At 52.0% G+C, this 26439-nt stretch overlaps 10 protein-coding genes across 10 annotated transcripts; 5 read left to right on the top strand and 5 right to left on the bottom strand.

Moving 5' to 3' along the window:
• Nucleotides 1-411: 411 nt before the first annotated feature.
• GT037_005889 (trp-domain-containing protein) lies at nt 412-2700 on the bottom strand (the record flags this gene model as incomplete). The annotated part of the gene is made up of 3 exons (XM_038930936.1): nt 412-936; nt 984-2278; nt 2328-2700. 3 exons carry the CDS (start codon nt 2698-2700, stop codon nt 412-414), a joined length of 2193 nt encoding a protein of 730 aa, XP_038786625.1.
• Nucleotides 2701-3852: 1152 nt separating this feature from the next.
• GT037_005888 (uncharacterized protein) lies at nt 3853-4219 on the top strand (the record flags this gene model as incomplete). The annotated part of the gene is made up of 2 exons (XM_038930935.1): nt 3853-3899; nt 4075-4219. 2 exons carry the CDS (start codon nt 3853-3855, stop codon nt 4217-4219), a joined length of 192 nt encoding a protein of 63 aa, XP_038786624.1.
• A 1322-nt stretch (nt 4220-5541) lies between these two features.
• GT037_005887 (uncharacterized protein) lies at nt 5542-6663 on the top strand (the record flags this gene model as incomplete). The annotated part of the gene is made up of 1 exon (XM_038930934.1): nt 5542-6663. One exon carries the CDS (start codon nt 5542-5544, stop codon nt 6661-6663), a length of 1122 nt encoding a protein of 373 aa, XP_038786623.1.
• A 312-nt stretch (nt 6664-6975) lies between these two features.
• Nucleotides 6976-7971, bottom strand: GT037_005886 (alcohol dehydrogenase; the record flags this gene model as incomplete). Its single annotated transcript, XM_038930933.1, has 1 exon — nt 6976-7971. One exon carries the CDS (start codon nt 7969-7971, stop codon nt 6976-6978), a length of 996 nt encoding a protein of 331 aa, XP_038786622.1.
• A 3217-nt stretch (nt 7972-11188) lies between these two features.
• On the top strand, nt 11189-12020 carry GT037_005885 (uncharacterized protein; the record flags this gene model as incomplete). The annotated part of the gene is made up of 2 exons (XM_038930932.1): nt 11189-11579; nt 11665-12020. The coding sequence occupies 2 exons, from the start codon at nt 11189-11191 to the stop codon at nt 12018-12020; spliced, it is 747 nt and encodes a 248-aa protein (XP_038786621.1).
• Nucleotides 12021-12344: 324 nt separating this feature from the next.
• On the bottom strand, nt 12345-13468 carry GT037_005884 (uncharacterized protein; the record flags this gene model as incomplete). Its single annotated transcript, XM_038930931.1, has 2 exons — nt 12345-13314; nt 13371-13468. 2 exons carry the CDS (start codon nt 13466-13468, stop codon nt 12345-12347), a joined length of 1068 nt encoding a protein of 355 aa, XP_038786620.1.
• Nucleotides 13469-13886: 418 nt separating this feature from the next.
• GT037_005883 (uncharacterized protein) lies at nt 13887-14722 on the bottom strand (the record flags this gene model as incomplete). Its single annotated transcript, XM_038930930.1, has 2 exons — nt 13887-13898; nt 13973-14722. 2 exons carry the CDS (start codon nt 14720-14722, stop codon nt 13887-13889), a joined length of 762 nt encoding a protein of 253 aa, XP_038786619.1.
• Nucleotides 14723-15664: 942 nt separating this feature from the next.
• GT037_005882 (uncharacterized protein) lies at nt 15665-19379 on the bottom strand (the record flags this gene model as incomplete). Its single annotated transcript, XM_038930929.1, has 4 exons — nt 15665-18154; nt 18225-18354; nt 18449-18570; nt 19179-19379. Coding segments are annotated over 4 exons (2943 nt in total), but the record flags the coding sequence as incomplete, so codon positions are not given.
• An 850-nt stretch (nt 19380-20229) lies between these two features.
• GT037_005881 (camp-dependent protein kinase regulatory subunit) lies at nt 20230-21615 on the top strand (the record flags this gene model as incomplete). Its single annotated transcript, XM_038930928.1, has 1 exon — nt 20230-21615. One exon carries the CDS (start codon nt 20230-20232, stop codon nt 21613-21615), a length of 1386 nt encoding a protein of 461 aa, XP_038786617.1.
• A 2346-nt stretch (nt 21616-23961) lies between these two features.
• Nucleotides 23962-25712, top strand: GT037_005880 (uncharacterized protein; the record flags this gene model as incomplete). Its single annotated transcript, XM_038930927.1, has 3 exons — nt 23962-24520; nt 24567-24888; nt 24935-25712. 3 exons carry the CDS (start codon nt 23962-23964, stop codon nt 25710-25712), a joined length of 1659 nt encoding a protein of 552 aa, XP_038786616.1.
• Between the last annotated feature and the right edge of the window lie 727 nt (nt 25713-26439).

The following is a 26439-nucleotide window of genomic DNA, read 5'->3' as shown; positions in this document are numbered from 1 at the left end:
ACAAAGGAGAGAAAGAGACCCAGACACAAGGAGAAAGGAGAAGCCGATGATATGCCAGACGGAGAAAGACTACATATATACGAGACGGATATATAGGTAACGTCGCCCCTCTATCAGTCAACGGAAACCCCAAAGATACAACTCTCTGCCCAACCGGATACAGAGAGGTCGAAGTAAAACGCCGGCTTCATGATGGGTAATCGTGTGATCGCGCCATTTGCACTGATGCCATGTGAACCCATTTCGATTGATGATTACAGTATATTGGTATGGATGCCCAAAATATGCACAAAACGCATAGATAGCTCAGAATCTGTTTTGTTGATTTTGTTGTTGCTGTTGCTGAGCGACCGAGGAGCGTTTGTACGAATCGATAATTTGGCCCACCTGCTCCTCGTGCTCGCTCTGGCGTCAGTGTTCATATCCTGCGCCTCGTTGCCAAGGGCTTGGGCTGTTGTTCTGGCGATACTGCTGCGGTTGGCCTTGACCGTTACTGCCGGGGCGGTATGACGGTGCTGGGCTTCGACGTTCGTAGAAGGATGGGGGTGACGGTGAGACAGTTCCGTCATTGCCTTGGCTTCGTGGTGGTACGGCCGCATAGTGTTCGTTGAAACCACCCTCCTTGGCAGCCATCTGTCGCTGCTCTTCGGAGGAGTAATCATCCTCGTCGTCAATACGGCTCCTTGATCCAGTGTAAGGGTGAGTACCCTTACCCTCACCACGGGCAGTCGCGCCGAGTGCGTCGAGCTCAGTGGTTAGCTGAGTTTGCGACTTGATGAAGGAGCCACGGTCGTCGCGCATGGGCTGGTAGCGGGTATCGGGGTTCTTGGTGAACAAGGCGAATCCGGAAGAGACAAGAAGCATGAGAAGGAGAATCAGAGCAAAGGCGGCGTTGATGATGAAGAAGATGACACCCATGACACCAGTGACGATGGCCTGTGGAGGTTAGCTTGAGCACAGTCACAAGAGTCTGCCTTACTTACCGGCTGGTTGAAGATCTCAGTGAACATCAACAAGAAGAAAGCGCTGAGGAAGTTGACAGCAGCAATGGCAATGTTGAAACCGTTGGTCTTCTTGTCCATCCATGGGCGAAGCACTGATACGCCAACAAGCAGAACAGCCTCGATGAGGACAAGTGCGATAGCCTGGGTCTTGAAGCTGCCTTGGGAGAGACCGACGAACATGGCCTTGATAAGGAGGTATCCGAGCCATGGGATGATGAACCAATAGGCGGCAGCCTTGAATTGGACGTAGAGGAAACCCCACTTGTTGAGCGCGACAGGGTCTGAGTAGAGAATGTATGCAGGGTTCTTGTGCATAGCAATGGAGCGTTGCGCGATTCGAACAACCTTTGAAGAAGCCCAGGCGAGGATGCCAATCATGGTGAGCATGGACAGAATAGCCAGAACGACCAGACCAGCGGAATCACGCTTGGTCAGTTCCCAGAAGCTCAAGACCATCATCTGCGGGAAGCCAATGAGGACAACACGGAAGAGGATACCCTTGAGTACAGTCTGCCAGCCATTGCGGAAGTCAACGAACTTGTCGTTCTTCATCCTGCCAGCCTTGACAAGACCTTCGCAGATGTACTTGAAGGCGACTACGCCAATGACTGTGAAGAGGACGAAGATGACGAAGAAGGTGTATCCGGTAAAGAAGATGTTGGTGGTCTCAATCTTGGCCTTGAAACCAACACGCTCGATGCCATGGAGAACCAAACGGTCTCCACCAGCCTGTGCCTCGGTGGCGGCAGCGTTACTACGGGCCATGAGGCGTCCGACAGCCCCAGTGGTGAAGTCGAGAGCACGCCTCATCTTCCTCTTCTTTTGTACTTCGACGGAGATGTACGACAACTGTGAGAGGTAGGTGGTTGGGCTTCCGCCGGTAGCACGCTGGTACCATGTTGCCATGTCCTGGAGAAACTGGACGCGGATGATACCCATGGTCCATTGGAAGTTCTGGGTCCAGGCGGAGACGATGGGGGGAAGAGGAACAGCGCAGAGACCGATGAAGGCCTGTGCCTGGAAGTAACCGAACAGTGACATGGCGTTGGCTGCGACGTGCGCGGCGGTGTTGGAGTGACCCAGTCCAGAGGTGATAGCAGATGCCATGAGACCCAGACCTGCGATGACAGCCGTCACCCATGCCACGGCCTTTTGGTCGACTGAATGCCCGTTTGACAGTTCTGCCTCAACGCATGCCAGTTGAACATGCGACTCTGCATCCCTAATCTTTACTCGTACAACAGCGTCGAGATCTGGAATTGTGTATGCGATGCCTATATCATGTCAGAAGTGTGCAACCACGACGTTGAAGGCGCGCCTTACCTGGAATTACGCTCATGACGTCCTGGCTAATGTCGATGTTGGATTTGATGGTCAGTGGACCGGCGTTCATGGGACACATGCCCTCGAGCTCCTTCTGGCTGCAGGGGTCGAGCTTCTGGTTCATGGCGGAGTATCCATATACGAGCAACTCAATGTCGGCCTCAATCTTGCCGGCGATGTTTGAGATTCCCTCGATGTTGAAGCCCAGACTGCGATTGCTGGGAGTGAATGCGACATTGAAGAGGGTGGCGGAGAAGCTGGAGTTGGACATGCACGGGTTGAGCGACTTGGATTCGATGACACGCTCAGCGGAGACGAGCGGCGCGGCGACGGCAGCGAGCCATAACAGCGACTTAGATAGGGAGAATTTCATGGTAGGCGGAGTTGCTGGGGTGGAGGTTGTGGTGTATTAGGTGCGCGGAGTCGAGTTGCCTCAGGCGCGGGCGTACTCCTTACGAGTACCGGGGAGGAAGGTCGGCCAAACCAGCGGCGCGAGGTTGTGGTTGGGGAGAGGGTCCGTTTGCGGTTCCTGAGCGTGAAGAAGGGCAGGCGGAGAGCGGGTGAATGTGAGTGTGGGGTGAGCGAGTGGCAGTCGAGAGCGACTAAAGCGGTGGTGATGTCGAAAGTGGTGGTTGCGCAGGACAACTGGGAAGGAAACCGGGAATCAGCGCGCGGCGAAGAGGCGGCTGGGCGACGCTAGTCCAAGGGGATGTGTAAACGACCGGACGGGAGCGATCAGCACTTGCACGCAACCCAATAAAAACAAATCAGCTGGCTATTGTCGTCACCGAACTCAACGTTGGTGTTTTGGAGTTGCCTGAGGAGTGCGAGAAATGGGGCAGACGGTGAGAGGAGGTCAGCTTGAAGGAGCAGAGGTCTATGCACCGCGTGCCGGCTTCAGGGGAGCGAGACGATGTTGGTCGCGGCGAGTGGGCCAGATGAATACGCGCGGCACCTGCTCAGCGCCCAGCCTCAGTCAGACAAGTCGTCCAACGGCTGTCAAGTTTGCGATTGAGGTGTCCTGGAGAGAAGCAGGGCAAGGCTGCGGTCAGTCTATGCCCGTCTGCTTCTCTCAGACTCTCTCCAGCACGACGTTTGCCTTCGCAGCCCTCAATCCGGCCGTCTTCTGCCCTCGCCAGGCTGGAACAGGCGGATGAGGCAGGGGCGAGGGGACAGGGGGCAAAGCTGCTTCGCCACACTCCTACGCAGGAACAATCTCGCCTGGCCAATCAACACGACGCTCTAGGCCTATTCTCGCGCTGACTGAGAGTTTGCGAGCCAGGTCCGCCCAGCGCTTCGTATTTTCTCTCATTTGAGCGCCCTATACGAACAAGACGCTCAACGCGCTCGTCCACCTCATCCCGGCCAGCTACACAGTGGTGCAACCTGAAAGGACGTTAACATTATGCCATTATGCCATCCGGCATCCTGCGGCACACCAAGTCTGGCCACAACCCCATCCGTGCTCTCGGCACCAGCGGATGGCTGCACGCAAATAGAGACGACCCAACCCCCTCAGCCAATCATGGCGGACCAGAGTGTGGCGCCCTTGGCCAGCGAGGTCAATGAGCCGTAGATTCACTACATCGAGATGGACGAGACTACACGCCCGCATGCGCCTGCTGCTGTTTCTGGGCGTTGTACACCACGGCTTCTCCTTCCGCGGCTTGCGTAATGCTCGCACGTGTCGTCAGTCTACACATCATTGTTTCCTCACATCGGACCTCGATTGACTGAACATGTCTAGCCCAACCACCAGCACCATTGTACCACCGAAGGATCATCATTCAGGTGGTGCGCCAAACGTCATTCAACCACATTGCGCAACGCGTGTCTGCGAACTATCAACAAACGTCTCGCCCACATCTGAAACACGGGATCTGCTCGTCTAGAAAATCTTCAAGGTGCTCGGCCCGCTCACATCTATCGATATCGTGCGCGCAGCCTCTACTTCTAACCTCCAGCACTGGATTGACCCTGAAGATCGTCATCTTTTCCATGCGCGCTTGTGGGTGGAGCTGCCCCACCAGCCTTGGAACAAGTGGGCGCAAACGCGTAACCGCACGTTTGGCCAACATCAGCAAAGTGACCCTTCATCTACCTCGCAACATCTGCCATCAGCTCACCCTGAGTAAACATTCTATAAACACGGCGCATTCTTGTACAATACTTCCAGATCGAAGTTTCGCGAAACGACTAAACGTGCCTCACAATAGGCTGTATGCAATCTCGTCAATTTGTTTCATCATCTTCATTCTTTATTTCTTCCAAAAACAACCGCAAATACAATCTATTTCTGGTCTCTGTTGTTCACTTTCTTGGTCCGTGGCTTGTGAAGATACATCGTTGCATCCAATCTTGCGATTCCTTTCCAGGTCAGGATGTGGATGGTAAAAGGCTTTCCTACACGTGTTCAATCTTGGATAGGGTTTAATATATTCAACTTGAACGACAACCGTCTTGGAGGTTTCTATCACACCCTGCATGTTACACAGCTGTTGCAAATCTGATACCTGGCACAGCCGCCTTCCTTCCTATACATCTCTTTGTTGTATTCTCGCGGGTAATGCTATGTACTACACGCCGTATACAGGCGCCACAGCTACCGTGTCTACGCAGCCTTCGTCTCCATCTTCCAACTGAACGCTCACATAGATCGGTTGACGTTGCACATATTCTCACGACTTTCAAAGAACTCTGACTGTTAATATGACCGGATGCTAGACACAAGTACAGATTTTGGTTGTCTCTACTAAAGATATTCAAAGTTGTACAGAAAAGCCTAATAGCGGATGAACTCGTATATGATTTAAGCATATGGGTTCAGGACGCCCCGTCGCCACACTACCCAATTCTCAAGATTATTCTGGTTACTTGTACTTGGTTGCTGTACACCACGTTGTGGCAAGTAAAGAAAGTGAAGAACACACATGGATTGAAGGACAGAACACGATCGATACGTTATGTTTTTTCTTCCACTCCATGATGCGGGAGGTGGGCATCATTTGTTTGCTCGTCAATGTGCAGCGGTGTGCAGGCGCTCGAGAGTATGCATGCTCCCGCCCTTCACCTACCAATTTCCCCACCCAACAAACGAACGGATTTGCGCCATGGCAGCCTGAACGCCGCTCAAGATGGACAGTCATATTTCTACAAGTCATAACGGTAATACACTCACCGCCGCTGCTGATTTTATCGAATACACAAGTCCATGATGCCAACCACCACCGTCGTCTTGGCGCGAAACACACATGGCTTTGACTTTGATGACTCCAAGAAAGCTGAATTGGAACTACTACTCAAGACGAAACTTCAGGGCGTACCAAATCACCATCTCCCTAGCCTCATCCTCAGCGACATACTTGATCAAACGCCACGAGCGCTAAACATTGCAAATATACCTCCAGACATCCAGCTCCAATTCTTCCTACAGAACCGCGCGGCGATCGATAACTACGCCGGAAAGGCGATCAAAGACGACGACAAACAGAGTTTTGATATAACACGGGCGATCTGGTTCTATAGACTCGATGAAGCACATCAATTCCAACGCTTTCACGACATTGTGCGATGGAATACCGCGATTTACGTTGCGCTGTTAGCTCAACATTCGAAAGTAACCAGCAACAAATACTCTTCTCACAGTGAAGTACGAGTGATCCACCATGGGCATAGCAGCAAGGATTCTTACAACCCGCGCAACACCAAAGACACATACAAACCCCTTCCTTCCGCAGCCATTCGTTTTATAACTCAATATCTCACCGCCATTCTCGAGCACCACAACACCCCTACCTCCAGCTTTGCCGCTCGCGAATCTTTTCTTCGAGCCTGGAAATCGGGCCCTTGGGATTTGTTCACAGTTTTTGGCGGTGCGCAGAAGAAGTTGATGAAGAATGCTATGAAGGTTTTGAGTAAGGGTTGGGAGTCTGAATTGGCTATTGCAAAGGAACAGATGGGCAAGGAGCGATATGAGAGGGAGGTAGGAAAGTTTGTTGGGGGGTTGATACCTGGGAGAAAAGATCAAGGTGTGGGTGCGTGGGAGAGGAGGGTTGAGGAGAAGGCCAGGGACGGAGACATCGATATGGAAAATGCAGCGCCCAAAGATCAGGGCGAAGGCAAAGAGTCGCATGGAAACGGGCTACTAGAGGCACTTCTCTCTCCGTATGTTTCACATACTAAGCATACCGAGAAACAAGCTGAAGCGGAAACTAGGGGTGGCATGACTGCGGTTCAAGGTACGCCGGTCATTGATATGAGGTATGCGATCACGATGGTGCAGAGGATGAAGCCTGAAGACATGTTGCCTGTTCTTATCTGTTTATTTCCTGAGTAGCTGCATGTGGTGGAATGAGCCGTGTATGACAGAACTAGTTACCTGAGGCAGCATGGCTCCAAAGAGAAACCGCGAGAATACTCACACCTCCTGGAAGCAATTTGGTTCATAATCACTCAATGAACATGAAGAAGTCGATAATTTCGAAAGATGCTACTGATGGGCAAATGTCACGACTCAGTCATCACAAGACAAGGGACAATAACTGTACGTTCAAACATATGAGATTCGTAAAATCTATCATCGGTATCTTCTGGTCATACTCCGTTCATTAATCTTCCATTATCCCATCAGGAGTGCAAAGCCATCCATCTACTGGGGCTTAAGAACACCACGGTACCTCATCTTGCCATCCCTCAGCGTGGTCATAGCCTCCTCAATACCGCTCTCGGTCAACGGGAACTCCATGGTGATGGGCTTGATGCCGTGTAGCGCGGAGAAAGCCAACATATTGCGGTGTACAGCCCTGGCGGCGACAACGGAACCCTGAACGGTGATACCCTTGGAGATGAGGCCCATGTGGGGGATAGCGAAGTCATCGAAAGAGACAGTCATGGGGAAGATGATGGCGTTCGAGTTGAGGACGGGAAGCATCATCTTCCAGTCTGGCATGACCGAGGTGGTGACAAGGAGAGCGTCAACGGGGCGGCTGACGCTAATCTCAGTCTTTCCCTTCATGGCGATGAACTCCTTTGCGCCGAGCTTCATAGCCTCGTCCTTCTTGTTGTCTGAACCGGAGAAGACGACGACGTCGCAGCCCATCTTGGCGGCGTATTGGATGGCCAAGTGACCAAGACCACCAACACCCATGACACCAACGCGGTCAGTAGGCTTGACGTTGTAGGTGTGGAGGGCGTTGAACACGGTAGCACCACCGCACATCAGAGGTGCGGCGTCAGCGTCGCTCAACTCATCGGGAACCTTGAAGACGAAAGACTCGCGCCAGACAGCGTGGGAAGCAAAGCTACCCTGGTCGAGGTTGTGTGAGCCGTACATCTCGCGCTGGTTGCAGTAGGTCTCACGGCCTGTAAGACATTGGTCGCAGCGGCCGCAGGAGTTGTGCTCGTATCCCCATCCGACACGGTCACCCTTCTTCAGCTCCTTGACGTTGGGACCAAGCTCTTCGACGATACCGACACCCTCGTGGCCGAGAGCCATGTCGGCCTCCTTGTAGTGCTCATCAGTTCCGCAAAGACCGGAGGCGGTTACTTTGATGAGCACCTGGTCATCCTGAAGGTCAGGCTTGGTAGTTTGACCCTTGACAATCTTGCTGTCCTTGGAGCCCTTGTAGACGGTGAAGGAAGGCATCTTGGTGGTGTTGAGATGTAATGTGATATACTGTAAGAGGTGGTGTAATAAGAAAACTTTTGGGTATCTTGTTGCAAAAGGGATGAAAAGTTGATGTTCAGTGGTTTGATGAACTCTCAACAGCAGCTGCGACCTACTATTATATACTTAGTTGTGAACACAATGAACCTACAGCTCATTCTTACATCTGCCATGCATCTCAAGCTACGTTCGAAAAGATTCTCTTGCATGACGTCGCCTATTGATAATACATAGGGTTTTCCGGGTTCAGGGTCTGGATATCGCCGTTGCCCACACATTTGGTGCATCGGCCGCCGCTAAAAAACGTGGTTTTGTGGGTCGCATCTCCAACATGACAGTTTCTGGATCTACCAATTCTGGTATAGTCACGGACTCATATAGTAATGCCTTGACGCAGTCAGCTGTTTATTCAGCGGAAGACCTTGCTCTTGCGACTGCACATTGTTTAGTATAGCATACAGGCGGACACTGATGCAACTTGTTGAGCGCGTCGGATTCGGAGTTCGACAGACATATCGGGGAGATTCGGCCTACCTATCAGATTTGTGTTGGAAAGCCGATACGTCCGCAATAGTGCGACGTGTCTGGACCGCCTCCGACTGATAGGGCTGTCTACGTGCCGATTGTGTGGAGCGATAGACGTGGTTCCTGGTCAGAACGTGGATGCGGCTCTGGGTGAAGGGTCAATGACGTAGGCGGTGCCGGGGTGCCCGTCCGATGGTTGCGCTACATCACCGAAACTGTTCGGCCCTTTAGCTTCATCACCCTGATTTTGGAAGACTACATTACAGATATTTCATCTAACGGCTACCTGTTCCGAGTACATGCATGTGTAGTGCCAATTGATGTGCAGGTCAAGCAGATGCTATGCAGCAGTCTGGAATACCTGACGATTATTGGCAAATGGGAGAGCATATGTCAGCTGCCAAGGCATAGCGGCAGAATTCTCGATGCTTCGCATCTTAAATCCGAACTGGTAATAAACAAAAGGATGCGATAGAATTCCTACAAATGCACAAGATGAATGTCTACGCGATCTGGGTGTAGGTGCTTCGTAATCTCACAACCCCAGACTCCACAAGATGAACAAGGACATGACGCAACAGTCTTCACAGCTGTAGCTCGAGCCTCACCTCTTATACATCTATCACGCTAAGAGCTTCACCAACAGTATCGAGTAATCTATGGCTGATGCGAGCGCTGTTTGTGCTGAGAACATTACCACGTGGGAAGGCGTGATTTTACAAAGTGTTGTAAGGAACGACCGCATAGTGCTAGGTCTCGACCCATGCACTTTGTCACAAATCTCAAACGCTTCAGGGTGCCAAAAAGGTGCAAGTAACTTATGGGATAATGCCTAATTGTCTGAGCAAGTGCAGTGTGCGAAGGAAGGCGGGAGATGACATACTCAAGCGGAAAGTCGGCAACAGTGTGAGGCATTACAAGAGAAGAGATACTGCTTTTATAGCAACATGATACCAGCGTACCGTTACACATATTATTCTCAAATATCGATAAAAGATAGACGATAATACTGTAAAGTTGTTTGCGAAGTTCGTGGACGCAACATGCAAGACAGGAGACGCTATCTTCAAAGCGGTATGGTGCGCGAAGTTTGACACGACTCTTCACAACATCAGAGCTTCAATCTTCACCACATCCCATATTGCACACTATCCCACACCAAGCGTTCTCTGATCTACCCCAGAACTCTGTGCTTACGCTTCGTGTTTGTACACTGCTATTTATTTTCTTGAGTCTTCTCACGACTATGTGTGTCCCTTCTCTCAACAGCCTACGTGCAGCGTAGACGCTATTGTAGGTTCTATTGTCACCCAACGTAAGCCTCGAGGCACTTTGTAGCCGGGTGTTTTCATTCATCCGTCTTTCTCCGGTTATCATTGTTCTTACTCGCTACGGTCGTTGGCTTCTTACCTCGCAATGTTGACGGATCGATTCTCTCGATTCTTTCTTGAGGTTCAAGGCTTGAGGTATACCACTCGCCTGGTCTCCTTGTCTTGTGTCTTTGTTTTATGATTCCCTTGACATTGGGGTCTTCCTTCACGACATTTTAGCCTCATCCTGACTGAGTTTCAAACGATACTCTCTCGCTGGACGACTTCCGGTTTGAGTTCCCTCATCAGATGCTTGCGAGGCTTGATTCTCTCGCTTAGTTTGCGCTTTACGCACTCACTCAGGTGTCGCTCACTCACTTGACCTGCAACCGCGCAGCGACCGCCTTCAGACGCCCTATCCACGTCTGTCACTGCTATAAATACTGTGATCTAGCTTTGGGGTGGGTATTTAAAGGTAATATTCTAGGATTACAATCACTAACCAACACAGCAGCTATAGTCTAAGTACCCCATCCATCATCAGCAGCTTTACTCACTTGAACAGGTAGGGGGTTTGAACTTGGTCGCTAGTTTGAGCCCCCGCCACGTCAGGGTCTGTCATCTCTTTCGAGGCGCTACCTAGGCACTCAAGAGATGGCAGAAGCCGCTTCAAAGATCAAATACCATTTTTTTGCTTCTATGTTTGGAGCTAACTGGGCAAGAGACATTCCTCTTTTTTTTGTTCTCCTCGTTCTCGATAGCGATTCTACTGTGATACGGATCTTGCCTTTATCCGTATTGTGAGATCTCGTTTTACTGCTGTTCTCTGTAACATATCGTTTACTTTCACTTTGTCTACCCCACTTGCAACAGATGACAGAGCCATGGCTTATGTCGCGATCACATGGTCTTATAGCCACTAGCAAGTATATAGCCTGCGTTTTTCGCCCTATCTCTGTCTCCCTGATCATCTTCTCTCGCGACCCGATTATATTGACCACCACTGCCACTACCACATTCCAGACCGCCTCAGTGTTCACCGTCACGGCAATCTTACCGCCGCTCACCTTCGACGATAAGGCTGCTCTAGCAGAGCTGCTTCGCCGTAGAACGGAGTATATTTCAGCCGGTGTAAAGCCTCACATTACTCTTTCTCTCGATACTATCCTTGAGCCCTCAGCGCAGCATCAATTCTTCCCACATCAAAGTGTGAGTTTTCTGACTATCTTCATTATTTCTTCTAATAGCGCGACAGCGACAATGTCAACAAAGGTGCGACTTTCGCCGGCATCCTCAAATACCGAGGCGACATCATGATCGCCCTCAAGAATAACATTCCCATGCAATAATGGAATGAGCAGATGATTCTTGCCTACTTCTGTTCTTCAGTAGAGGTTAATCTCAACTTCTCTAAACACCATCGTCAAACCTGTACCCGCCTACTTGCCAACCTTGCTGCCCGCCTCAACAACAACGACACGCCCCTCCAGGCCGCGTATACACTCGCCTGCATGGAGTATGACCGTCACGCTACCCTAGGCCCACAATTTGACCCCGCAAACCTTACAAAGCATATGTTGCGCTTCGCCTGGCACTTTAAACAGCATCCTGAACACTTCATCGTCCTTGGTCCGAAGCGCACGGATGCCTTCAAGGTCAACACAACTCAATACCTGGCTCAAGTCCGCAACAGTCCCCACTGGGATAAAACTAGGCTGGATACACAGGCGCTCTTCGACTTCTCCTTCAAGGGTGGCTTGGAGGACATCAATCTCGCCGCGGCTAAGGGAAGAAAGAAAAAAAATTAGGGGTAAGGGAAGGAACAAGAAGGGTTCAGGTGCAGCCGCTGATGAACCGTCTGCATCGGTATCTAGCCTTTCGGAGCTTCCCACCTTCTACTACGAGTCCTCGCGCATACATGAGCACTGTAGAGGCAACGCTCTACTACAAGGTCTCGTGGCTGCTATGCCTGGTGTCCGCAACATCGGTTCGCATGTGGAAGTATTCGACATTGGCGATTTGAGCGACTTCAAAGTCATGAACTTAGAGGAGCCGGATCAATCATACGAGGACGAGGTTGACGAGATGACGGCCAGGGATGATGATGCCATGGAGGTTGACGAGGATCTTTGTATCATTGATGGCGCTGATCTGAACCTGTGGATCAGCAAACGTGATGGACCAGACCTGTAGACACGCACGCGTGACTTCTCTTAGGATACCTTGACTTCTTAAAGGAGAAGTAGATGTAGACTTTTACCGTCTTCATGTGTTTTCGGATACATCACACTTTCTTGGTAATCATAGCGCGTAGCTGCTAGATTGGCAATGTAGTAGACTTGGAACTTTACTGAAAAAGCATCACTGTATACATATGTTCCATCTCCAAGCCATGACACTGTTTTGTTCCGAAGCGTATAGTCCCTAAGCTTTCTGTGCATTACACTCAATAGTTTACAAGACAGCATGTATAAGCTGCACCACCACTCTATGACTCTCGTACGCTACCCTGATCATTCATCCAGCCTGGTATACTGGGTTCTCCGTCTTATAATACATAGCCTTCACTGGCTGTTGTTGTGCCGCATACCGTACTCTTGCCTTTGCACTCTCTTCTCTACTCTTCATCTTCCAGTCCACCATTTGAAGTGCAAGGATTTGGTGGTCCGAGAGACCGGCGAGACCTTGTGCTGTACGTGGGGTGGTGATGAGATGAGGGTCATTGTTAGTGGCTCTCAAAGCTAGTTGTCTTGATGATGAGTTCATTGGAGTATCCTGATCTTGGTGCTCTGCTTGAGCGATGGCAGTAGTTTTGTTGGACAAGTGCCGTGAATGCGCGTGTCTTCGTCTGATAGGTTTCGATGTTGTCTCATCACCACGACTGTGTCGAGAGTTGCTGATCAACATGGATGGCAGACGTCTCTCCATCTTTGGGAGCCTCGTAACGGTCGCATCTGTCTGGCCATCCTTATTCTCTTGATCTGCTTCGAGATCCCAGAAATCGCCGAGTTCAGACATGTCGATCATGCAGTGTCCCTTGTCTCGCATGTGCGTTTGCACAGCTTCGACAGTGGCTTTCTCTTGTCCGCAGTATAGACATTCGTGGTATTCAAAGACTATTAATGCTAGGTATGAGAGCAGAGAATCCAGGGAGTAAAGTGCTGAGAGCGATGGGATGAAGAGGCCATGGTGGGTGGACATGTGCTCTAGGGCTGTTGTATAAGTGGAAGTGAGGAAAGGGCAGAAGAGACATTGTGTTGAAGGCGCCTTCCCGGAATGATCATCAGGTATGCCTTCAACATAGGCTTCGGAATTGGTGTCCTTCTTGATGTTGTCGTTGTACAATATTGTCCGCGGCTTCCGTAACATAGTATCATCGTTGTTTCTTGGTCGGTGTGTGACTTCTTCGCTCTTGCATTCTTGCACCTCGAACTCTTGCTCGGTCATGAATGGTAACCCAGCTACCTTGCGTTTTAGGTTGCACACACTGTGCATAACTGTCAGTGTTGTGAATACTAGTTCTTATGCTCAGTGCCATCTTACTGCCAAGGCTGTTGCATGTGTGCACGCTGGAGCGCACTTGTTGTGTATGTAAGAGAACATGTGTTACACGGGAACACAGTCCGCAGTTCTGAAGCCATTTTTGTCATCGCCTTTTCTATTGCTTGTTGGGAAGTCTCGAGCTAGGTAAGATGAAGAGTCTGTGGTAGGAGGGTTAAATTCACTTCTCGTATTGAGGTGAAAGAGTGATGGGAAACAGTCTTGCTGATCGGATCAACTGAGACATTAATGTGTTATATAGTAAGAATGGGAAGGTTGGCATTTGAGAGAGCGCATGTGCAATACTGAGTCACGTGTCCGCTCAGACGAGGCGCAGTCGCTCGAAAGCCACAATGAGTCATTTCCACTCACTTGCAACCATAACGAGCACAACAACTAATCCTTAGTGGCATGTAAATCACTTCCACCAAGACCCCATCATGGAGTCGCATGTTCAAAAGATTAGCAATTAATTGTCAAGTATGATACCCGGCTTCGTGCCAAGAGGCCCCTCCCTCTCTAGCCGCCTTCCTATCACAACTCAGTTTCTCCATCAATCCCAATCCATTCAGCTTGAACAAAACCTTTTCTACAAATCTACCCATGCTATATCTTTTTCGGCCTTCCCCAGCCGACAAAGACAAAAGCTCCTTATCTTCGATACGCAATTCTGCTTGCGGATCATATTCATCCACATCACCGCCGAAGTAATCTGAATGCGCGGACCAGCGGGGAGACGAAATGGAGTTTGATGGGGAACGATGCGCGTGGAAGATATGCCCATCATAGTCATATCTAAAACTTGTCATCTGGTCGTAGCCTGTTATATAGGGACGGCGGAGTGAGTCTAGAGTTTTGGAGTAGCGAGGTGGGTGATAGTCAGCTGTAAAGCCATCTCCGGTTGCATACTGTGCGTGTTGAGGGTCTACTGGTGACTGAATCGATGGGGGAGCTGCGAAGTATTGAGCTTGGCGTCGCGATGGATTGGAAGCTTCTGAAACGACAGAGTCGTGCCACACAAAAGGACCAGAAGTTCCGGCAGGCAAGGACTTGCGTTTAGTTTGCTTAGAGACTGGTTCGTCTGTGGGCAGAGATGGTAGGGATTTCTGCGTACAGGCCGCTGCACTCCTGCGGCCCTGCTTTGCATACGCCTTTCCTAAGCTGCTAGCTTTGCAGTTTAGGGGAGCGGGTGCCAACTGAGGCACTAAAACCTTTTCCACCACAGTCGCCTTTCTTCGGTAAGAAATTGCGGGATACCCACTGCCATCCCAATCGACAATCACGGTGCCTTTGCTCGTCGGTCGATCGTCTGACGCTTGTGAGAATTGCCATGATGCCACATGTTCGTCAATCATCTGAGATAGCTCCGCTGCAGCCCCGTAGCGGGCTCGAATGTAACGTGGAGGTGCGAGACGCTGATTGTTGATTAGAGCGCTATACTGCTCACGTTGTTGCTGTGAAATCTGGGTGTCCCGGTTCCCAGTACCTCTAGAGGAAGGACGGTGTAACATAGTATGGCTGGTCTTCGCGTTGATTGTGTTACTGCGTTCGATCATTCATTTGACTTTTGATTCGAGCTTTTGTCAACGTTAAACTTGTGTTGTTGTTACAGTTGAACGGCTGTCGGTTGTTTTTAATAATCTTTGCAGAACTATGTTATGATACGGTTGGTTTTAAGGGATCTTCTTGTACAGTACCGATGAGTTCTAAGTGAGTGTACAGTGCTGCCATGAACAGTCTCTGCAGATGAGAGTAAATCATGCAGTGAATGCATGCCGTGAGCGACGCCAAATTGGACGGCGTTGGGAATTTGATCTGACCTCACAGAGCGTCAGTCGCTTCGAATACATCGCTTGATCAGGGTGAAGCCCATTTGGCTGATGACGGCTAATAAGAGTGATGAGAGTAGAAAGAGGAGATGATTGTGAAGCAATTCTAACCCATCATCATTAGCAAATTAAATACAATCCCGTTGGTCTGTCAACATCCCATATCTCTTGACATTGACCAACTTATCCCAACTAGCCCAGGTATATTATGACTGCAATCTCTTTCGTCTACCCCAAGCTCGCCTGCTTCTCGAGATGCATATGAACAGAAATGACGCAACAGATTGCTATGGAACATGTCAGACACAGGAAGGAAATGGTATAGACCAAAAGCACAAACTCCGTGACGAACGATGAACAGGAGGGGTAGGAAGCACAGCGCATGGACCCCGGGTATTACGAAGCTCCAAAGACCCTCATGATGGATGAAGACGGCCTAAATGTGCAGACAAGAAACGGATGATCCATCTAGTGCTTGTCCTTGCTGGAAAGCTTGTCCTTGATCTTGCCGAAGAAAGAGCGACGCTTCTTCTTCTTGTCATCGGCACCCGAAGCGATGCTCTGGCTACCAGGTGTGCCCTTGGGAGATACGTCTGAGTCTTTCCTGAGGTTCTTGGCAGGAGATTCTGGTGCCAGCTGTGCAGCTGGGGCGGAGCTTGTAGCCTCAGTCTTGCTTGTTTCTACACCAGTAGTGACGGTTGGCTGGGTCTGCTCGGTGGTAGTTGGCGCTTGCTTGTTGAATGCAACGTCGGTGCTGGAATCGATGGGCCTAGCGTTCGGCGGCTGAGCAGGCTCGGATGCGGGCGCGTTGAGAGCATTGGGCTCGCTAGAAGACTTGAGTGGCTTTGAATCAACAAGAGCCTCATCAGAGAGACCGGCAGCAGCGTTGGGAGCGGGCTCGCCAGTAGCGTCAGTCGACTTTACTTCGTTAAGAAGTTCAGTCTCCATAGCACGCTTCTCGCTAACTGCCTCAGCGTTGGTGGCGGCCTCAGGACTAGCATGGGCTTCCTTTTGGCTCTCGGCGACGACGTTGGGAACCTCACGAGCGACGGCTTCGTTGACAGACTCATTGGCTGTGCCAGATGGAATTGCAGTGGCAGCAGCAGCAGCAGCGACAGGTGCAGTCGCGGTAGTCGCAGCAGTCAGTGCGGGGGCTGGCTCACCCGCTTCATCGGATCTTGGGAGCTTTTCAAGTAGCTCAGATTCTACGGCTGACTTCTCAGCAACAGCCTCACTGTTAGCAGCAGCCTCGGGGCTAACATGCGCCCCGTGTTGGCTATCAGCAACAACCTCGGGTACATCGCGAGAAACAGTCTCTGATTGAGCTACAGGAGCGGTGGTAGCTGTGGCAGCGGAGACAGCGGGCGCTGGCTCACCAGATTCGTTGGCCTTAGGAACCTCGCGCAATAGCTCAGACTCCATAGCGGTCTTCTCTGCGACAACCTCGGGGCTGGATGCTGCTTCTGGGCTTGCATGTGCCTCTTTCTGGCTCTCGGAAACGACAGCTGGGATGGCAATAGCCGGGGCAGGGAGACCTGTCTCGGTGGTCTTGGGAACCTCGCTGAGTAGTTCCTGCTCCATAGCCGACTTCTCAGCAACAGCCTCAGGGCTGGCGGCCGCCTCTGGCGCAGCGTGGGCTGCGGTCTGGCTCTCAGCGACAACGGAGGGTACGTCCTCCGCAGTAGTGGTGGTGGCGCTGGCAATAGCGGGGGCAGGCTCTCCGGTTTCGTTGGTCTTGGGAACTTCGCTGAGTAGCTCCTTCTCCATTACCGACTTCTCAGCAACAACCTCAGGGCTAGCTGCTGCTTCTGGCTCAGCATGGGCTGTGTTCTGGCTCTCAGCGACGATGGAAGGAACCTCGTCAGCAGTGCTGGTGCTGGGACCAGTCATGCCAGTAGCCTCAGCGGCCTTCTCTTTGGCAGAGTAGACGGCCGCAGTGAAGAGACCCGCACCAGCAGCGGCGCCTGCAGCAGCAGTAGCAGCGGCCGCTTTGGCAGTGTCGCTCAGACCAGCATCTCCACTGGCTGCAGGCGCTTCGGATACCTTCTCCTTCAACTCGTGCTCGACCTCCTTCTTGTCCTGAACGGCTTCTGGGTTGGCGGACGCCTCAGGGTCAACGTGGGCCTCTTGTTGGCTGTCAGTCACGGTCTCGGGGACACCACGAGGCTCCTTGGGAACCTGGCCGGCGAGTTGGGCGGTGGTGCTCTGGGTGGCTGAGGACTGAATCGTGACGCCGGTGTCTTGCTCAACCTTGGCATCTGCACCCATTGGCAGGCTTGACTCTGGAATCATGTTGCCCATGACTGGAGGAATGCCAAACATGCCACCATTGGCGTCGCGCTCAGCTTGAGGGGTGAAGGCGAGTGGGGGAAGAGCATCGGCCTTGTCATAAGATGAGGCGTCGGTGTTGATTGTGCTGTCGACGGTATTGGAAGTGAAGGTGCTGGCATCTGGCACCTTCTCGCCAGGCGCAAGGTGAATGGGGTTACCAGCACCTGCGGTGGCCGGGAGCGGCGAGATGCCGAGTGCTGATGGCTCCTGCTCAAGCTCCTTGTCGTGCTTGACAGTTGAGTCTACAGTGTTATCTGTAAGGGTGCTCGCTTCAGGAACGGGCTCGCCAGGCGCAAGCTTAATGGGGTTGCCGAGACCTGAGGTAGCGGGGATGGGCGCGACGTTGAAGGTCTGGGGTTCGCTGCCAGGTGTCTCTGCGTAGGGTGTCTCAGGGAAGGCGCCAGGTACGGGGGAGTTGGATGCATTGGTCTTGGCCTCCTTCTCGCTCTCCTTTGGCACGGCACCGGCTAGCGCAGCGGTTGTGGACTCGGGCGCGGCAGAAGACATGGTGTTGACGGGCTCCTCGTCGACGATGTCTTCGGGAAGGAGGACGTTGTTGATGATGCCGTGACCGTCGTCTTCTTTGCGCGCGCTGTCGTTGGTACACCAGTTACCATTCACAACGAACTGCGGCAGACGTGTTAGCAAAGTTTGCGCAAACGGGGCAGCCGATGCTATGCGATGGGCGGCTGCGTACCTTGTACTGGGTGTGGGTTTTGGGCAGCTCGACAGTCTTCTTGAAGATGCCATCTTCCTTCTCTAGCTTGACCGTCTTCCTCCAGTCATCGAAGGTGCCAGTCACGAAGACCTCATTGGCCGAGTGTTCCCTGCGCGCGTGTAAGCAGTTGCGATGGGCGACTTGAGGCAGTCGCGAACGAACCAGGTGAAGGTATATTTGCCCATATCAGCGCAGCGATGGACGTGGATCGGGGATTGCAAAAGTGGGAGTAGGGAGTAAGACCTGTCTTGGGCGCAGGGAGGAGGAGTAGTTCAGTTGTGGAGGTGGTTGGTAAGTCAGGATCAGGAGCTGCGTTCGGGTGGAGCTAGCTTGCGGCTTGAGGATCAAGCCAGTGCCAGTGCGCGCTCGGACAGTTTGGGGCGACGAAGCTTGCGACTGTTTCTTCAGACCAACAGAAGCGGAGACAATATACAAGCGCAGAGGGTCAAGGAGCGCGACGACTTTTAGATGCAGAATTGGCGAGGCTGGAAGGCTGTTTGGACGCGATATTGCACGGAATCTGCAAGATTAAAGACGGCGCTGTTAGCGGCAGGGAAGCTTGGCGTGATGCCGTTCATCGCGAGCCCTAGAACACGCGGGACCGACGGCCAGCATGTGCAATGACGAAAGACAACTGGCATGGTGCTCAATTGCAGCTACTCTACATAATTCTGAGCTCCGCGTGCACCCTCGAGTTATGCCGTGCATGCAATTCGTATTCGGTCGCTTCCTCTCGCAGCCCACAAATACATCACGGCCCCTCCAGTTTTGCTCCGCGTGCTCGTGCGCCTCACATGGCCGGCTTTGTGCGTCATCGCCATGTCCGGTCGGGATAGCTGGGCAATTCCGGGGTTCGCACGTGAGCAGCTGCTACCCATAGATGGTACCTAGGTACCAGACAACAAGTCTCTGTTATCGTTATATCTCAAATACCCTCCGGGACGCCTCTTTATCAGAGTTTTCGTCCTCTTGCTGCACCGCGCGTCTCAACATATTCATGGATGGATTCACCGCATCGCCTGCGCCGCGTTTGAGTGCCTCACCGCCAATTACAAGGTTGCGCGTATCCATGTCATGCTTCATCGTCGAAACCAATTCTCGTTGCTCTGATTGCGAAAGATGGAAGACGGCATTCACTAAGGAATTGTTTACTTGGGATAAATAGCTTCCACCCGAAATATCCTTGTTGGCAGTGCAGTAACTGAACAATGCACGCGCACCACGGCGTGCGCGACTTGATGACGCGAGCACGACTGCGATGCAGCAACCAAGTCAACACGGCGACTAGAGCTGTCCCAAGCGCGTGTGAGAACATGAACCGATGGCAGTCTTTGTCAATTACAGCTTGGAGCCGTACCTGCCTACATCCATTGTCCTATCTTGACAGTTGACGACTCAGGTGTGGCATATTGTTAGTGCAAGATGCAGTCTACGAGCAGGCCATGGGCGGGAGCTAAAGCACAGCTTGATTGGCATCGGCGGCCTGGTAGCTATCATAGCTGTCCTACACGGTGGCTACGAGAGCGCATTGAGCGTTTGAGTCACGACAGGCAATGCGGGTGGCACCCAATTGCATCTCCCAGAGCGGGCAGCCGTCGCCTATATGTCGCAGTGGGTGCCTACAGCGTGCGCGTGTTTCTAGAGGGCTTCTGGAAGATAATAAGCCCCAGGAAAGCTTGCCTCGATCCTTACCAGTAACTGCCCTGCCCGCCATCCCACACTCGTGATCCCCTCCCGCACCAGTCCCCTCTTCCTGCGCATCCTCACCGCGCTTACTGCGACCAAAGCCACAGCCACAGCCTGCAGCGTGCAATTGCGTTCCTTACTCCCCAATACACTCTGCTTAGACCTCACCTGTCCACCTCGCTGCCCGTCTTGCCGCTGACGCTACGTCCGGACCCTCGCAGCTCTACTGCCTCCATCCCTGCACGTCTCGCGACCGACGTCAAAGAGCTGCGCTTGACCCCTCATCACCACCGCCCTCATGTCCCTCCCTCCTGACTACTCCAACGAGATCTCCACTCTCGACCGCGAAATTCTCAAACACAAGCCCCACGACATCCTCCAGTTCTGCGCAAACTTCTTTAATCGCCGTCTCGAGTCGCAGCGAACCGAATATCTGCTGTCGCAACAGCACTCCAGTCCCCAGGGCCGTGCCGAGAACACCTTTCCCGGCAACAACCCCTTCAGCACCTCCCCCAGCAGCGGTAGCGGCTTCACCAAATCCACAATGCAGCGTCTCGAAGAGGAGGAGGAAAACGACACCATGACCTCCCCCACTGCCTCGACCTTTGCAGCCGTCGACTTTAGCAGGTCTCGCAGCAGCAACAACGACTCGGGTGCGAGCGCGTTTGGCGACTTTGGCGGCTTTGGCGGCTCCTCAAAGAATAACATCACCCAAATGCCGCCTCTTTCAGGCGAAGGCCAGAACTTCCCCAGCAACTACAACACCAACAGGCGCACTTCCGTCTCTGCTGAGTCGCTCAACCCCGCCTCGAGTGCTGCCGACAACTTCACCCCACCTTTCCACCAGAAGACGCAGGACCAGCTATCGCGCCTCAAGTCTGCCGTCTCGGGCAACTTTCTCTTTTCACATCTCGATGACGACCAGTCAGCCATGGTGCTCGGCGCGCTGCACGAGAAGCCGATACCAACAAAGGGCATAAAGGTCATTCAGCAAGGCGACGTGGGAGATTACTTCTACGTCGTCGAAAAGGGCTCATTCGACATTTATGTCAACCAGTCGGGTAAGGTTGAGGGTGGTTTGGATGGTGTTGGCAGCAAAGTAGGCACCGTCGGACCCGGTGGTTCTTTTGGTGAGCTAGCTCTCATGTACAACGCTCCCCGTGCCGCAACCGTCACCTCAACAGAGCCATCCACGCTCTGGGCGCTAGATCGCATTACCTTCCGTCGCATCCTCATGGACAGTGCCTTCCAGCGCCGACGCATGTACGAAGGCTTCCTAGAGGAAGTTCCTCTGCTGTCCACCCTAACGCCCTACGAGCGTTCCAAGATTGCCGATGCTCTCGAAACCAAAAAGTACCCTCCTGGAACAACCATCATTCAAGAAGGCGATGTCGGCGAGTCCTTCTTCCTCCTTGAATCCGGAGAAGCCCAGGTCTTCAAGCGCGGCGTAGACAGCGCCGTCAACCAATACAAAAAGGGCGATTACTTCGGCGAGCTGGCCTTGCTCAATGATGCTCCTCGTGCGGCATCAGTCATCAGCAAGACAGAGGTCAAGGTTGCAACGCTCGGAAAGAATGGCTTCCAGCGACTTCTCGGCCCTGTCGAAGGCATCATGAGGCGGAACGATCCCAGCAAGGCTGCTTTCGAAGGCGATCACGTAGATCCGCTGTCTACGACTTCATAAGCGTGACATCACAGGATATAAGAGGACATGATGCTGCACCTATACGAAAGGTGAGCGGCAATGTTTGCACAGACAGAAGACCAGGGCGTGGACAATGTTGGCCCAGCATGGTGCTGTCACTCTTCGGCGTTTTCGCGTGTATTCCTATACTTCCTACTGTCACTAAACATCGCTTAATGTCATGGAAGAAGGTACAAATTCCTTGGAACGAGGAATAGGCTCTAGTTACGAGCTGCTCTGCTACCTATGTTGCACAGCGTACGATATCATGGTTTAGACTTGTACATCATGTTCCAATCGCGTGCTGCTAGAAGGTGTTGTCGTGTGCTCTGCCCTCAGCCATGTGATGTCACTTAACTGTTGTCGTCCGTGCGTTTTCACCCGCCACGACCACAGGACGCCAGAGCTCCTTCTCTTCACTACTACGCCTCATGATTTTCACCCGCTTCAGCAACTCTAACATGGCAACGACATAAGGTCAAAATTGACAGACAGAAAGACATAATTCAGCGTGAAAACGTATTGGAGCTCGCAGAGTACACCCCTGCTCCACACCGCCCTGACAAATCGTCATGCACAGTCATCGTGGCGAGGCGTTCGCCTCTGAAGACATGGATGTCCAACTCGTTATAGTTCATGTGGACGGTGACTGCCAGATACGACTTACAGATGTAGTTTCGAGGATATTCCAATGCAATGCGCCCATCTACTGACGGAGGTTTAGGCGATTGAGCGTGGGCAACCCATAGCTTGCAGCTCTCTGCCCATCACCCGTTTTCGATGGATGCCTCTCTAGAACGACGTCTTGTATGCAGACTGCTCCACTCCTCGTGTGTATTAGCGAGTCTGTAGCACTCCAAGCAGAAATCACAGCACGCTTCGTGCCGTCGACGACCCACACTCATTACCTGCCGAGGTATTTCTCCTTACAGCTCTTGTGTTTCAACAAAGCAAAGAACGGCCACTCCGAGCAACTGCTGGCAGATGCAGGTGTTTATAAGTGGTAACTCACGCTTCACATCATCTGAAGTAGCAGTGATCTACTATACATACTTTTCTGGGGAAGCAAAACGTCATGCGGCACGGCTTTACAGCCACCACATCCAAGACTACGCGATTGCCGGTCCAGCACGCAGCATCTTGCATGCAAGATCGCAATGTTCAAACTGTTGCTTTTTAACGATACAGGCACGGCAGACGCGCCTAGCTGATAACCTAGTAGTGGGTAACCACCCCTGCATTTAGGGTGACGTCTTCGAATGATCAACGTTTCTGCGATTCACAGTTTGAGCTATAGTTACGATTGGATGATGCGACTAGACAAGCGGTCTCCAAGAAGCTCATAGCGACCCAATGACCAAAAGCCGCTTCAGTCTCCATCGCGTGCACCTGCAGCTTACATGCAGTGACTGGGGTGCGGCTCAACGCTAAGACTAAACTGGGAAAATGGGTTCATTAACTACAAGCATGATGGGGCCCGCTCGAACAAAACTTCGTCTTATCGTTGTGCTTGAAAATGAATCTCTGGACCAAGTGGGCGCAACGAGACGAAATCGACATTCGGATCAGACATGAGAAGCTGGTAGAGTACACAATGTCCCATTGAACGGTACTTTCTGAACCTTGCATGATCACAACGGTTCTTAGTTAGGACTCTTGGCATCATCAATGGCTATTGTAGCGGTCTGTATGCCGTGACAGGCCTGTCCACGTTCCCGGCGCTCGGTCCTCGACGATGTTGCTGCATGCATCAGCCACGCACTACGTTGAGGCTGTTCCTTCCCTCCCGCAGCGTTCTGCGGGTCAGGGAGCTTAGGATGCACCTCGGCACTCCTACGGAAGGGTGGGCGTTCACCGCATTCGCCAGGGAGAGCGAATATGCTCCGCTGTCTGGCATCTGTTCGGGTTTCGTTGTGGCAGGGCAGTCATACCGGCGTGCGCGACGCACGTTGATCATGAGCATCTGCAAACAGCATGTCCGCCTTGTGTATTGCTTGATCCATTTTGGATCGTTGCTACTGGCTCAGCTTAGTTTGAGGGTGGTTCTTGAAACATGGTCTTCCATTCACAGTTGCATGGGAATAACCGAAATTCAGATGGGCAACGGGCCCGGTTGGAGTTCCACCGCTGTCCCAGTGTGGCTATGGCATGTGGCTTCAGGGAAGGTTAGCACTGATCTGAAGCATCGCATACGGTACCTGGATCTTACGTTATCGGTCGACTGCCTACACGTCCCTCTACCTCCATCACCCAACATTGCCAGCAATACATAATGTCTGAAGCAGCATCGGTTCAAGTCGCTTCACAGCTCTGGAGCAACTTACACCTTGTGATTTTCTTTACGACATGGCTTCATCCAGCGATCCAAAGCCAACCAAGAAACGACCCAACCGCCAACGCAAGCCTCCTCTTGCACCAGGCCCTCCGCTCCAATTTGTTGTCGCCAGTCACCCAGATGACTTCAAGACTGGAGGAACCATGAGAAGAGTACGGTCACATGTTATGTATACACATCGTGAAGGGTTATCGCCTACGGACACAGGTGGCAGCCGAGAAGGCAGCAGGACACCCGTTATCAAGACTCGCACACCCAGCCCAGGAACAGGCGATTCTCGTAACACAACACAGGTAGACACTCCACAGGCGCCTGTAACCGGAAGGCGCCATGACACTGTATGGGAGCAGGATCGCTATGAGTTCCATACACTATCACCTTCCACACATCCTGTGCGAGTGCTTGCCGCTCGAATACATTCTGCGATAGCCGAAGCTTCAGCTCATAGCACGCCTCCAGTCTTCGGGGAGGTCTCTGGATATCCTTTTCCAGGGGTCGACGCATTGAGGCGTGAGCCTTTCAGTGAGTTGAAGCGTGATTGGATCCGTGCTACAACCTTCTACTGCTACGGTACGTGCGCATTATCTCTGCAAAATGTACCCACTAACGAATGCAGACCAAGCTTGGATGCAGTATGTTTGCGGCAATCACCTTTCATTCCTCAGTCATGTACACGCTACACTTGTCTATCAAGACCTTGATGAGGGCCTGTTATACGACAGTGACCTTACTGTGTATGCGAAGACCAGGGTTCTAGGATTGTTTCGGACCCGCTTGAACACCGATGATACCACCATAATTAGCATACTCCATATGCTTATCAGCGAGATCGGAAGCCCCGACGAAGACGCATTTGGTGTACACCAGGATGGCTTGGTGACCTGTTTGAGGAATCAACAGGACGGACTAGGTGCCAATATTGCGACATTTATGACTTTGTGAGTAAGGCATACTTAGATCTTGCCATCGACTAATCTTATCGAGGGTTATGCTCACCTTCGCCATCTGTCGAGGACAAGACGTGTCCGCAGAACTCACACCACGAGCGTCTTCTGAGGCCTGGCTTGACCACAACAATCCCATCTCGCCGCTTTTAGCTCCCCAAAATCATACGCCGCCTTCATACCGAGTCTACTCCGCAGCCGTAACTGATATCATATGGAAGATGCAGAGGTGTACCAACACATTTCTGGCAAGATGGAATCACAAAGGAGAACCTCATATGATCTCAAGTGGTCAGTTGGCATTATGCGACACAGAACTCCAGGACATATACTCTGACCTGCTTTTATTGCCTTCAGCCGAGGACGATCACTCGCTAGATTGGGTCTACGAAAGCTGTCGAATCGCCGCCTTGATCTACTGTAGATCGATAGTTCATGGGGCAACACTTGTGGAATCGGCAAACATTATGCACGCGGGCATATCTGGATCTAGTACTGAAAGCGGCACACTTCTATCAGCTTTACACTCCGCCCTTGGAAAGACGAAAGTCCAGACCTGCTGGGGCTCCGAATTGTCTGGCGTTTTTCTCTGGGTAGCTCTCGTGGGCGCAGCAGCATCTCGATCCTCACCGCACTCCTCTTCAGAAGAGACTTTGCAAGCATCGGCATGGATGAGAAAATGCTTTGCGCTATATGCAGTAAGGGCGGCAGTATCAGTTCCTTTCGATTATGCCGACGCCACAATCCACGCCTTACGCACGATGCTGCAGGTCCAACGGTACATCGCCATCAAAACCGGCCTGAATCTCGCTCACTAGTATTGTCGTATGTTTCCATACCTGTTCGCATGGCGTGTTTCCTCGCTGGTCTTCTGTAATTTATCTGGGCATTTTTTTTTGGTTCGGAGCAGTTATGCTTTACGGGTCGGCTGTCGCAGGGCGACACAGATCCAGTGGTTGTTTGCATCTTCTTGGTCACTTGTTCAACCAAAGTTGGTATGGATAAGCTCGCATTCTGCAATTCTTCATATCATTTTCGGTCTTGTATTAGATTGGCTTGCTTCTAGTCCGTCATTGAAGCACGGTGCTTCGAGTCAAATTCCATGCTGGTCATGTAAACATCTCCCACCCTTTCCTTACTGTCAACTCTGACTTCAATCAAATGACTCCAAATCGTCAACTCGGATGTAACAGTGCATGATCATACTCCCGGGCCGACCGGAGTACTTCTGATGTTCGGGCAACAGCCGAAGAGCGTCATGCAGCATGTAAGGCTGGATCGGCCGCACTTCACCGTTCATGCACCGTAGCCAGAACCACCAAACGAGGAACCGCACGACACGCGACAATGGTACCAACTCGCTTAAAGCGATCATGTTCATGGTACAGTCGCAGTCAGCTTCTAGGCCCTGCGTACCCCTGAGTTCCATCAACCAGTAAAATGATGTTGCGAACCCCCACGGTCAGCAGGGGCTACACCGTAGGAGTAGCAGTATGTAAATGAACTCTATCGGTAACCCTGCGGCCGGGTGAACAGATTACTAGC

This window comes from Alternaria burnsii (assembly GCF_013036055.1).
Source record: "Alternaria burnsii strain CBS107.38 chromosome Unknown 732, whole genome shotgun sequence".
NCBI lineage: Eukaryota > Fungi > Ascomycota > Dothideomycetes > Pleosporales > Pleosporaceae > Alternaria > Alternaria burnsii.
This window is presented reverse-complemented; position numbering and strand designations above follow the sequence as displayed.